This window comes from Dioscorea cayenensis, chromosome 18, assembly GCF_009730915.1.
Source record: "Dioscorea cayenensis subsp. rotundata cultivar TDr96_F1 chromosome 18, TDr96_F1_v2_PseudoChromosome.rev07_lg8_w22 25.fasta, whole genome shotgun sequence".
Classification (NCBI taxonomy): Eukaryota; Viridiplantae; Streptophyta; class Magnoliopsida; order Dioscoreales; family Dioscoreaceae; genus Dioscorea; species Dioscorea cayenensis.
The window spans coordinates 10,298,226-10,310,106 of record NC_052488.1 but is presented as its reverse complement, the minus strand read 5'-3'; the positions used below and the strand labels follow the sequence as shown (position 1 = coordinate 10,310,106).

Genomic DNA, 11,881 nt, shown 5'->3' with positions numbered 1-11,881 from the left:
AATCAAATTTCAAAATTAAACATTTAACTTGTTCAATAAAAATTAAATTTTACTTGATATATACAAATATGGAGGTGCCCTTAAAAGTTAATGCTATTAAATTTTTTCTATTAAGAACGCCATATGCAATATAAACTAATACTTTAAAAAAGTTTTTATTTTTAAAACTCTTTATGAGCAAATTTTACAACTATTTTAAATATATGTATAGAGCAGGCAAATTACCTCTCTTTGTATTTTGAGGATTTTAAGCCAATATTGTATATAGATGGAAACTATTAGGGTATTAGGTTTTAAAAGGTCTCATGAATATTTATTTCACAAATAAATAAATGTAACTATTTTTTTAATTAATAATATCATATTTAATATAAACAAAAAATAATTAACAATTTACTTTTTTTCCTTCAAATTATTTATTTTGTAATTAACAAAATAATACGCAAATGTTGGTATAATTTTTCCACAAAATTAAAATATTTTTTAACAATTATAATTGGTTTGAAATATCTAATAAAACATTTTATGCAAACAAATCAATGAAATTGAACATTTACATTACTAATATCACATTTAATAGAAACAAAATTGTCTTGTACAACTACTTTAAATATTTTAAATATATGTATGGATATAAAGATTTGTTAATCACTTATGCTCAGGAGAGTAATAACATAAATAAGTTTAAAAAACTGTTTAATTGTAATTAAATAAATAAAGATTAGATTAACATTGCAATATTTGTAAAGTAAGTTATTATAGAGAAAAAGAGGAATTTTTTTTTTGAAAAGGGCGACAAGACCATGTCTCCTAACCACTTGAATGAATGAAGTCACTTTGGCAAAAAGAGAAATTTTAAAATGTTAGTTGATAGATATGAAATTGATTAATAATTAAATTAAATTATTTAATATCTTAATTTATTATTCTAACTTTTAAAAATTAGTTCAGATCATATACCATTAACTAATAAGCATTAATAAATTAAAATTGAACATCTTAATTTGTTATATAAATAATTATTAGGAGATCTCCAAAATTAAAAGACTTTAATACTGTTATTAACAAATTTATAAGCTTTCAAATAAATATTGAGACTTTCACAATCGAGACGCATATAATGAAATATTTTAGTTGATTTACTGATCTTGATTTGGTCATTGAAGCACAATGCACATTAGGTGAAGGAATGTATGGAATAATGACTTCTCATGAGTAGAGATGTGTTAGAGATAACTAAGTTCTTGAATGTTTTAGGAAGAGTGCTACTTTAATAATTTTATTAAAAACTTAAAAAGAAAAATATAATATTTATATCCATTTCGTCCAATATACAATAAAATACAAACGATCTCTTAATTTTTTTGAGATCGAGTTCGTTATATAAGATATTCATCTATATTGAGAGATATGTTCAAAGTGAGTGTAGCAAAGCGTGTACTGAGATATTAACTCCGTTATTATGCACGTTCGGGCAAACTTCACTATCAACAATATGATACATATATATATATATATATATAACAAAATTATATCTAAACAGTTCACTATATAAATTCCCAATAATCCAAGATTATACTTGGATTCCGAGTTAACTCTGAGTCAACGATCCGGCCCCAGTCAGACGTTGGCACCGAATCGCTCCAGCATCGACAAAGGAAAGAAACCCATGGCAATGGGAGAGAAACCAGAAACCCTTGGAACGCGTATCCCTGAAACTCCTCTCACCAATGAACCACCACGTCAGCCGCCTCCGCCGTTCCTCGCCGGTGAGCCAAGCAATCCAGGAACCGCAAGCTCTCCTGTTCCTCCCACCACTCATCCTCGCTCCTTGTCAAGGTTGATCTTGTTCCCCAATGTTGATATTCTTGGCGATCCCACCTCCGATCAGCTCAATGTCCTCATTTTCCGATATCTTGAGGAAAAAGGTCCTGCTTGATTTTTACTTTGATTTCTTGGATTTTTAAATTCTGGATGTTCTTGGGATTTATGATTGTTTTCTTGTGTGTTTTTCTGGGTCTTTGTTTGATGAATTGAGTTTCTAGGGTTTCTTCTACTTGTGTGTTTCTGCATATTGGATGGTGGATTTTGATGGTTTAGGATTTAGAATTATTTCATGGGTTTCTTGTTGTCCTACTGTTGGAGTGAGCTTGGGGATATATCAGCATGGAATATGGATTACTTATGTGTTTCTTGATTTTGGATGCTGAATTTGTAAATTCTTGGTTGATTAGGTTTTGCACACACTGCATTTAACTTTGCAACGGAGGCGGGGATTAAGAACGTCAATAATATTGATAAAAGTGCAATTCCGAAGGGTGCTCTCTTTTCGTTTGTGCAAGATGGTCTTAGATACACACAACTGAAGGCAAATTTACATTCTGTAGGCATTTTTACATCCTTACACAGAATAAGTGTGAAGTTTGTCTGAAAAGTGTTAAAATTGACAACTTTGTTTCTCATGATTTGTGTTTCATTTGTTTTAATATGGCCAGAGTGACTCGGGTTCTTTAATCGAGTGTTGTCGCCTTGATCCTCTGGATATTATCACAAATAGTGTGCATAGTTTATCACAAATCATTAAACATAGGAAAGAAAATGCTAAGAAAAGAACTATTGATCATGGAGAAGGTATTGACTATGGTGCGGCAGACCAAGAGCCAGTAAGCAAAAGACAGAATAAAAGAAAAGATAAAGAACATAGTAAAGACATGAGAATGCAGCAGGGATCCCTGGATTTGAAAGATCAATCTAAAGTTGATGTTCATAAAGGTAAAAATGTATATCATTCTTTCTGCTTTCTTGCCCATATCCTTTTTGTTTTGGATTATGATTTATCAAAACAAAAACAAAATATTGCACAAAATCCTACTCATTAACTCCTTGTGGTTCCTGTTTCTTATTTAATTTGTGAACCTTTCTCATTTGTATTTTGAAGAGGCAATCTGACTCACCAAACTTTTTTTCCTGAGTGGATTGCTTCCTGATCATGAGATCATTTTGATCAAGAGGTCCTTTTTTTTAGTGGCTTTGCTCTTTCTTTAGAATTTCATTTACTTTTGAATTTTTTACACCATTAATTTTGACATAGATGTGCAACCACCCACGTGTTATCCACAACTTATGTTGAATAACTATCATAACTCTTTGTACCACTGGTAGGACCTCTATTAATGGGTCAGACCCCTAGTATGCCATCAGTGGCTCATCAAGTTTCGGAATCAGATGTATTTGTCTTGGAAGGACATAGTTTAGAGGTTCGATCAATTCAATTTTGCGAGAATTTTACCAAAAAAAGATTATATCATATAGTCTAAATTTGTTCAAGGAACTTTATTATGCCTTCTGTTTTCCTGCTTTAGGTTTCCATCTGTGCTTGGAGTCCAACCGATTCTCTTCTGGTGGTTGGGTGGGTATAGTTTCCTCTCAATATGCTCTTCTCAGTTAGAGCTTTTATCTTACATTGACTCTTTGAATTAGCTAAAATTCCTTGTACCAGTGTTGTGTATCCTATTGACATGCTGATCACTGTAATTTTTTGCCATTTCCCTTAATTCCACTCGCTGGTTTGCAAGATTTATCAATGAATAGCTTCCTCTTGTTGTATTCTATAGATGACTGTTCTTACGCCATTCCCCAATAATATTCAACAAGTTAGCCACCTGATTCCTTTCTTTCAAATTATTCAAGCAGCTAACTAATGCGCTGTACAACATCCAAAGAAGTTCTTATTCTTGATATCCAGGTGTCATTAGTGCATCCCAGTTATTTGAACATTTATCAGTTTAATTTCACCAATCTAACAGCATAAAGATTCTGAATTAGTTTAGTTTTGAATATACAACCTAGTAGACTGGTATCTGGGAAACTTGTTGCAAATTTTATTGTGACCAAAAATGAAAATGCGTATGATTGTTTAGGCATCTCCCATAATCCAAACTTTGGAACAAGTGGAGTTATGACATACTTTTCCTGTTGAGGTTAACATGTATTGATAGAGGGCCCATATGTTAACCATAATATTTAGTCTAATTGTTCCTAAGAATTAATCTGAAGGTAGATTGCTGAGTTGAAAAACTTTTCAAGCTTTTCTGATTTAAAATTAGAAAGAAAAAATGTAAATAGTTGCTGGTTAGGCATCATTGAGAATTCATCCCAGAACAAATGGAATAATGACCTACCTATGCTTCTGATGCCTTGATGGTTGGCCTCTGTTAAGAGTTTTTGATATGATTACTCTGAGTCTCTGAAGTGGTATGCTTTGAAGTTTTTTCTTGATTTTCATTTTGTTTAATTTAGTATTTTCTTGAATATTCCCTTAACTTTGCATGTTTGAGTTTTGATCAAATTGTCTGAGTTTTTTACATGATAGAATTCATGCAGTTTTGCTTAATAAATAACATTTAAGGCTGGTTCAATTTAAGTAATCTTTAAATTGGGTACGCTAATTTTTATATGCCTTTTGATTTAACATGCTCTTTCACAATCTGTTCAAGGAGTGTCAAACAAGCATTCCTTGATCTGAGTTTTTTTTTTTTTTTTACAATGTTTTCAAAGCTGAACCTTGTGCAAATTTGATATCAATGGTGAAAATGAAACGTCAGTCTGTAACTCATAATCCTTGATCTAAAAGGTTTATAAACAACATTTGTAAATATGCAAACTGCAAGTCAACCCTAAAATATTAGGATCAGTGTTTAACCTGTAGTTGAAGTTAACCAACATGAGTTGACATAGGAACCTTAAGTCTCATAACTTATGATTTCTTCATGTTGTTCGGGATTTAACTGCATTATGACTTGCCCAATTATGCTAACGATGTTTTGATCTACATAAGGATATTTTAGCAAACATTAAGATATGCTTGCTAGCCTTGCTTGTGTTTGGTGGTGTGGTTTATAGGAGTTAACATTTTTTTTTCTTTTTTTTTTAAACTACTAGGTCTTCAAATTCAATGTCACGAATATGGGAAATTTCAGATGACTTCTCCATGCGTAGTTCAATTTCAAGGGTGCATTTTATTAATCATTCTGATGCTAAAACCTATGGACTAGGTGGGCCAATCACCACACTTGCTTGGAATGTGAGTTTCACTATCTCTTTCTATTGATCACCATGCTCTTGCAATTTTAATGAATATTCTAATATGTTTTTTCTGAGAACTAAAGTAATGCCTTTCAACGCTTTGAGCAGAAGATATAACTTTTTTTCAGCAATCATCAATCTAAATGATTTTGATGAATTCATTCACCTGACATGTATTCTTATTGCGTAGTAGTGATTTTTCACTTGCAGTAAACCTCTGTACTGTTCTAATACTTATCATACAGGGAGAGGGGGAACTACTTGCAACAAGTTCAGTCAATGGGCGGGCAAGTATTTGGAATAAAAATGGTTAGTTGCTTCCTACATGTTGCATCTGAATGAAAGAAGTTAAACTGATTATGAAGATGTTGTTGGAATATGAGATATTGTAACCTTGATAAAATAGTTTCAGTTAGGGTTTTGTTGGTGGTGATTATGTCTTGTCTTCATATTTTCTTATCAAATGGCTAATTCAAAACCATTTTAACTGCTGCTATTTATAGGAAATAAATATATAATGGCTAATCCCTCTAACTATAATGTCAATTATCTATTTTCCTATTTCCTTGCACTATGGCTGATCAGAAACCTGCTACTATTGAAGAGTTATGTCCATCATTCAATACATTCACTTGGGTTAAAGTCAGACCTGTTCGTTGTGGTCTTTTATGGGGTAGGTTAGTGTCCTTTGGGAATATGGCTGCATGACATGCCAGCCTTGTTCAATTAGAGGAAAATTTTGCTGCCATCTTTGTTTGAACTTGTCTGTATCCTTTCTTTAAAGTTTCCATATTGGCGGCTTTAGGATAGTGCTTAGACTTGCTTTTATTCTCTATTAAAATGGCCAAGAGGCCATTTATCAATCTTTGATTTTGAGAGGAACTGAAGAATGCAGTCCCATGAGAGGATCTTTTCCTCTTCAATCTTTTGTTGTAGTAGAAAGAAGGATGAAAATTCAACTTTGTTCAAGGTTGCTATTCGGCAAAAATCTCTTTTATTGGTTGCTGATTCATGCCTAAAGGAAAATTTTTACCTATATGAATTATGAAACATTGAGGGATTATAAAAACATTTTCATAATTTACTAACTGGAGTTACTTCAGAAGAATAAATGTGCAAGTACATCTATATGGCTGACATAATTTAGCATATTGTAAATTCATCACACAGGTGAGTTGGATTTGGCTTCTTTTTGCCTAAACCATTCTCTTCCTCGGCAGTTTATGCTGTAAAAGTCTCTAGTATTGGTTCCTGAAAGGCTGTCCATGTGTGAAGAATAAATTATACAAGGATATGGAACTAAAGGGATGCATAAAAATATTTTTTATTTTAATAAATGAAGTTATTTAGTAGAAAATTAATAGATACCTACATTAATATGGATTGACATAATATAGCGTTGATTATTTTGTATTCCTCTTTGGCAAGGTGTTCTTTTAATGTAGTGTTGATTATTTTACATGCCATGAAATCATAGTTGCTTTTATATTAAGTGGGGAGTGTTATTTAAAACTTTTTTCAAATAAAATTAGTTCAGTTCTTCCCATTAAAGCACCTTGATTCTTCCTATGCTAAGTACAACAGACAAAACCAAAACCTGTCATTAAAGTGTTTCTTGCATTTATTTTATGCAATATTCATGTTTAAGCATTCCAAACATTAAGATATTTTCTCACTTGAATCACAAACTGCCTCAGCCTGTGTATTTTGGATGGTTCTGTACTATCTTTTGTTGGTATTGATGCCACAGGTAAGTTACTGAAGACACTAGATGAACATGGACATTCTATATCGTCAATGGCATGGAGCAGGAAAGGTGATTTCCTCCTAACTGGAAGTTACAACAACACAGTTATTATCTGGGACACAAGAACATGGAAGTCAAAGCAAGAATTAACATTTGATTCAGGTGATTCAGTTCTTGAAGATAGATTCTTTGCTTTCCTTTTAGAAGTCTCTAAAAACAGTCACGCTTGTTATATTTATTTTTTGCAGAACTATTGCGTAGTGTTGAATGGAGAAACAATACTTCATTTACAACTTGTTTGAGGGACAAGAGAATTTATGTTTGGAACGTTGGAGATTCTCAGCCAATTATAACTTTTGCTGGACATCAGGTTCCAATGAGCAATGAATATCAATATTTTTTGAGATTAATTTTTATTAGGCAGTCGTAAGCAACAATGATTTGTTGCTGATCAGTTATTTCCCTCATTGATTGCCTGAATCTTTTACTCATCAATGCTCATGCTTCTGTTCTTTATGCTTGAATATCATTTGGCTAGCAAAGTGAGCTTTGACATGCATGGAATCAAGTGCCTTTTTTTTCTTTTGGTACACAATCTTCAGCCTTGTGGCATTTGTAATGTCAAGTTTGATAATGACTCCAATAACTCTGATTTGTTGAACTGAATGACAAGTTCTGACCACTTTCAAAGCATTTTGTTATGTTTATGTATGTACATGTCACTTGAGTGATGACTTCATTTATTCTCATCCTTTAGATTGTGACCTGTTGCTCTGACCAAACTTTCTCAAGGCCATCTCATTTCCTTAATGTTATTTTCCAGGCTGTAAGTCCTGTTGGACTACTATGCGATCCTTCAATTGGATAAACTTTTCATGGAAGTTTGAAATTAATTATTTTACGCAACTTGTTTCCTTTATCTCTTGTGATTTGATAATTGTAACAAAAAATGCACTGGTGATATGCCTATGTGCTTGTGGCTGCAGTTCTTAAGACTGCACAAGATTTAGACACATTCTATCATCTTACAGTTAGGCATAGATTTTAACAATTGAAAAACGCTCATGGTCCTTAATTTCCATGGGCCACTGTTTATACTCTTGCTCAAAAGTTTGACTTGCATCAGTGATTTGATTTCAGGACGAAATTGGTTGTATCAAATGGGATCCTACTGGGACTTTGTTGGCTTCAAACTCTAATGATGGGGCTATAAAGGTAACCATTCTTTTATCAAAGTGGCAATTGTTTATTCTATGAAGTCTTCTGACTTGTGGATGTTTTAGTTTTCAAGTAAATTAGTGCTTTGATCTTATTCAAGTTGTATAATTTTGAAATTTTTAATGTATACCTTACCAAATACAAAAAATGCAAAGACTTTGAATTTACTATTTGCATGTGTACTATGGACACCTATTGCACTTGAAAAATATAATCTTGGATTAAGTAGACCATCCATTATTTGCTTTTTGATGTTAAAGCACAGAGAAAAAGTTTGTCCTCAACATTATACTGGTGCGTTTGATTTACACATAGGTACAACACAAGCAGTACAACACAGCACAAATACCAAATTACAACACAAACGCTTGTATTGTTCTTTGTTTGATATTCTGTGGACATCACAAAAAACTTTGTATTGTTTTCTGTTTGATTTACATAAGTACTGTACTAAAAATTGTAAAATTACTACAATACCCTTTGTATAATATTTTGTTGTTTTGGGAAAAAAAATTAACAGGACAAAATATTTTAAATTTTCTTCTCATTATTGATAGCCATCACTTAATTTTTTATAATTTTTAAAATTATTAGCGTATAATTATATTTTTTTAATTTCTAAAATATAATTATTAGGCTATAATTATATTTTTTTTAATTCATAAAAAAAATAATTAATTATTTTTTACCAAATATAATTTTTTTTTTCCAAAATTTTTTATTGGGTAAAGGTTGGGTGTTGTAATTTTTAATTTTAACTAGGGCCAAAACTGTCTTTTGGTTATGCTGTACCACACTTAAAAAGGTGTACCGTGGTTTTGGTGGGACAAAATTTTTAATAACTTGTGCTGTACTTAACCAATTTCTTGTGCTATACTCCAATCTATTTACAAAACAAACAAGGACAAGAGAGTTTGTGCTGTACTGTCTCTCATTTTTTTACGTATCAAACGCACTCTGCATGTACTATTTGAAATCAACTTTTTTCAAACATGGTAGAGTGGAGTTAATTAAAAATAATTTAATTATGACCATGGCAGTAGCATTTTCTGTCATTTGACAGCATGATTTTTTCATGTGCACAAAGCTTCATTTTTGCAGCAGTGTATTAAAAAGTAAAGCCAGGGTTTCTATGTAATTCTAGGATTTTATAATTGCTTTGAAGTTAAAAGACTTCAATTCTTTGTGCACCTCGGTATTACTTTCGGTATCCATGGCTTTAATCATGCATACCCTAATTTTGCCATCTTAGGATCTGCGATTAAGAATGTCATTTTTCTTGCTATGGTGTAATTAATTAAGGAATGCGGCAAATTAAGCAACCTCTCTTCTATAAAAATAATGCTTGCTATTTTTGCTCATCCATGGGCAAATTAGGGAAACCTGGTGGAGTTGACTGCTCGTTATGTTTCACTTGACCCATTTTTCCTTTATTTATCTAGTTTAAATCTTGTGGGCTATGTTAAACCCTCTACTTGTTTCTCGTATGCTATTTGGTGCAGACTATTCATGTAACCAGCCTCACTGTTTTTCTGTCTTTTTGTGTGTGTGTGTATAATCTATGGTTGTTCAAGGGCCAAATTTCAGATTTATGTGTTTTTCTCAGATATGGACCTTGACACAGGACAAAAGTCTGCATAATCTGATGCACTGTGAGGTTTGGGTTTTTTTTTCCTTGTCATTATTATTTACTCTGAATGATCGTATTGGAGGTATTTATTTAGTTACATTTTCAGGGTATAAACAGTATTAGATGGAGGCCTACTGGCCCAGGCACCAGCAGCCCCAATGATCAGTTATTGCTTGCTAGGTACATTATGTTCTCTTTATTGTTGTATCTTATGTATTCTGCCCTACTAGTACTCCATGTCTCAACTATGTGTAGCACCTGGCATATAAGATAACCATTAAGTTATTGACTGAAATTTGATTTTTATGATTGCGCAAAGTCTATACAAAAGTTTTCTCAAACTAAACGTTTATCTGAAATCTAATTTATTAAACAGTGAGGAACTCTGTGAAAAATATAAAAAATAATTGAAGTAACAGTAATCCAAAATTCAGCTAGCATGGTCTTTGTGGTCATCTTTGTCTAGCACTTTTGTTAATCTTTCCTCCAGATAGAAGTAAAAAATTTAGAATTATTGACAAAATTATGGCACACTTTGATCCTTTACCGCGGTGCTTGATGGTAACCTGAACATATAAATTGATGTTTATTTCTTGGTGGCTATTGCAATAACCAAATGATGATTGGTGTCAATGCATCTCTTGCCCTTTGCGGTAGCTTTTGGATGCCTTTCTTGTAACTGTAACTCAAATCCATATTATTTGATTTCACATCTCCTTTCTAAAGTATTACCTTCGCTAGACTTTATCGTGGTGTTTTATTGCTTACGCACATCTGTTCTACATGACTATTCTCCATCACACTTTTACAAGCCTTGCCTCTTATGCCATCATTACCATTAACCCCTGCGACACTTGGCCTGAACACAACGCAGCATCATACAGCTCATTTTCTTGATTTTAGAAAATATCAACGCAGTTGCTCATAACCAATACTAGCGCAAAGTCCAAGGATCATTTTTTCACATGCTTTAAAAGTTAAATTCAAGCATCAGTTAAACTCATGATTGAGCTCAAGACAGATATTGATAGAAGTGTATCTGTTCTGATCTTGCTTTAAATTACTTGGACTTTAATTTCGATGCTAATGTTAGAAAATTGTACATATAAATTGGCAAAAAGCCACACCTTTTGATGAGCAGACTTGGTATGGGCAAATTTTCTTGCACAGTTCCTTATATCTGTAATAATCTCAACAGAATAAATCCATATATGGAACAATCAAAATTTACTCATTTTCCATATGCTGTTCTGTTTTATATGATCCTCTCAAACGTCAGTGCTTCTAAAATTTACTTCATTTTCATGTCTTTTCTTGGGTTCATTCATATAATTCTGTCAAATGTCAGTGCTGGAGATGACGCAACAGTCAAAATATGGGATGGTGCACAAGGGCAACTCCTTTACTCCTTCAACGGTCACGGGTACCCTGATCATTCAATTAATTTCTAACTGATAAATCAATACATAGCTAAACATATTTTGATAGAGCAATTCATTTCACTTTGAACACTAGGACACCTGTATTTGAAATAGAGTTTAGCCCGGATGGCGACTATATAGCTAGTGGATCAGTTGAGCAACGTTTATTGATATGGAAAGTCATAGATGGGATGATTGTGAAGTCCATCGTTGGCTGTGATCCTTCGATTTATAATCTTTCTTGGAATAGAGAAGGCAACAAAATAGCAGCAGGTTACCAAAACAGCACTCTTTGTGTGATTCCCTTATGGTAGATCCTTTTTCTGTGCGTTGAGAAGCTATGCAGCCTTTTGTATTTTTTTTTCTCAACGGTCTTACACACATGCTGATCCTTTTTCTTTTCTCAACTCATTGCTGCTAATCTTTAGTCACAAAAGACACTAGTAAACCTGATTCTTTTTGTATACATTTCTCTTTCTTGCAGTGCAATGACAAAATCATTCTTTCATCCTAATTTTGTTGTAAAGCTTGTCTTTGTGTGTGTGTGTGTGTGTGTGTGTGTTTCTCTAGTTAATTTTATATACCAAGAATTGAAATTACCCAAGTAAATCAGGGTTTTCTTTCCTTAGTTTATAGGAGAGTTATTTCTTGTCTTTATTTTGTGAGATAAATTATCTCATTGTTTCTTTTGTTTCCGAAATAACAATATGTGAACAATTTTCTCATTATTTCAATTTCAAAATGCATTTAGAATAATTCATATTTTTCAACTGATTTTTT

General features: G+C 32.5%; 1 protein-coding gene across 3 annotated transcripts; it reads left to right on the top strand.

The window, feature by feature from the left end:
• The first annotated feature begins 1,601 nt into the window (after positions 1-1,601).
• LOC120282315 (F-box-like/WD repeat-containing protein TBL1XR1) lies at positions 1,602-11,609 on the top strand. 3 transcript variants are annotated; one of them, XM_039289100.1, is made up of 14 exons: positions 1,602-1,928; positions 2,235-2,368; positions 2,496-2,772; positions 3,163-3,257; positions 3,363-3,409; positions 4,942-5,083; positions 5,331-5,394; positions 6,836-6,994; positions 7,081-7,202; positions 7,973-8,047; positions 9,657-9,707; positions 9,787-9,860; positions 11,029-11,103; positions 11,196-11,609. In XM_039289100.1, exons 1-14 carry the CDS (start codon positions 1,670-1,672, stop codon positions 11,413-11,415), a joined length of 1,794 nt encoding a protein of 597 aa, XP_039145034.1. In that variant the 5' UTR covers positions 1,602-1,669; the 3' UTR covers positions 11,416-11,609. The 3 variants fall into 3 exon arrangements, 2 of the variants coding, with proteins under 2 accessions (XP_039145034.1, XP_039145033.1); XM_039289099.1 differs by having other exon boundaries at positions 2,235-2,383; XR_005542943.1 differs by lacking the exon at positions 11,196-11,609 and having other exon boundaries at positions 2,235-2,383; positions 9,657-9,702; positions 11,029-11,126.
• Positions 11,610-11,881: the final 272 nt, after the last annotated feature.

Excerpts from the sequence above, each read along its gene's own strand:
- LOC120282315 (XM_039289099.1), top strand. The coding sequence starts at position 1,670 with ATGGCAATGGGAGAGAAACCAGAAACCCTTGGAACGCGTATCCCTGAA. Across the intron at positions 2,384-2,495 it reads TGAAGGCAAATTTACATTCT|AGTGACTCGGGTTCTTTAAT; the intron begins GTAGGCATTTTT and ends TAATATGGCCAG. Across the intron at positions 3,258-3,362 it reads TGGAAGGACATAGTTTAGAG|GTTTCCATCTGTGCTTGGAG; the intron begins GTTCGATCAATT and ends TTCCTGCTTTAG.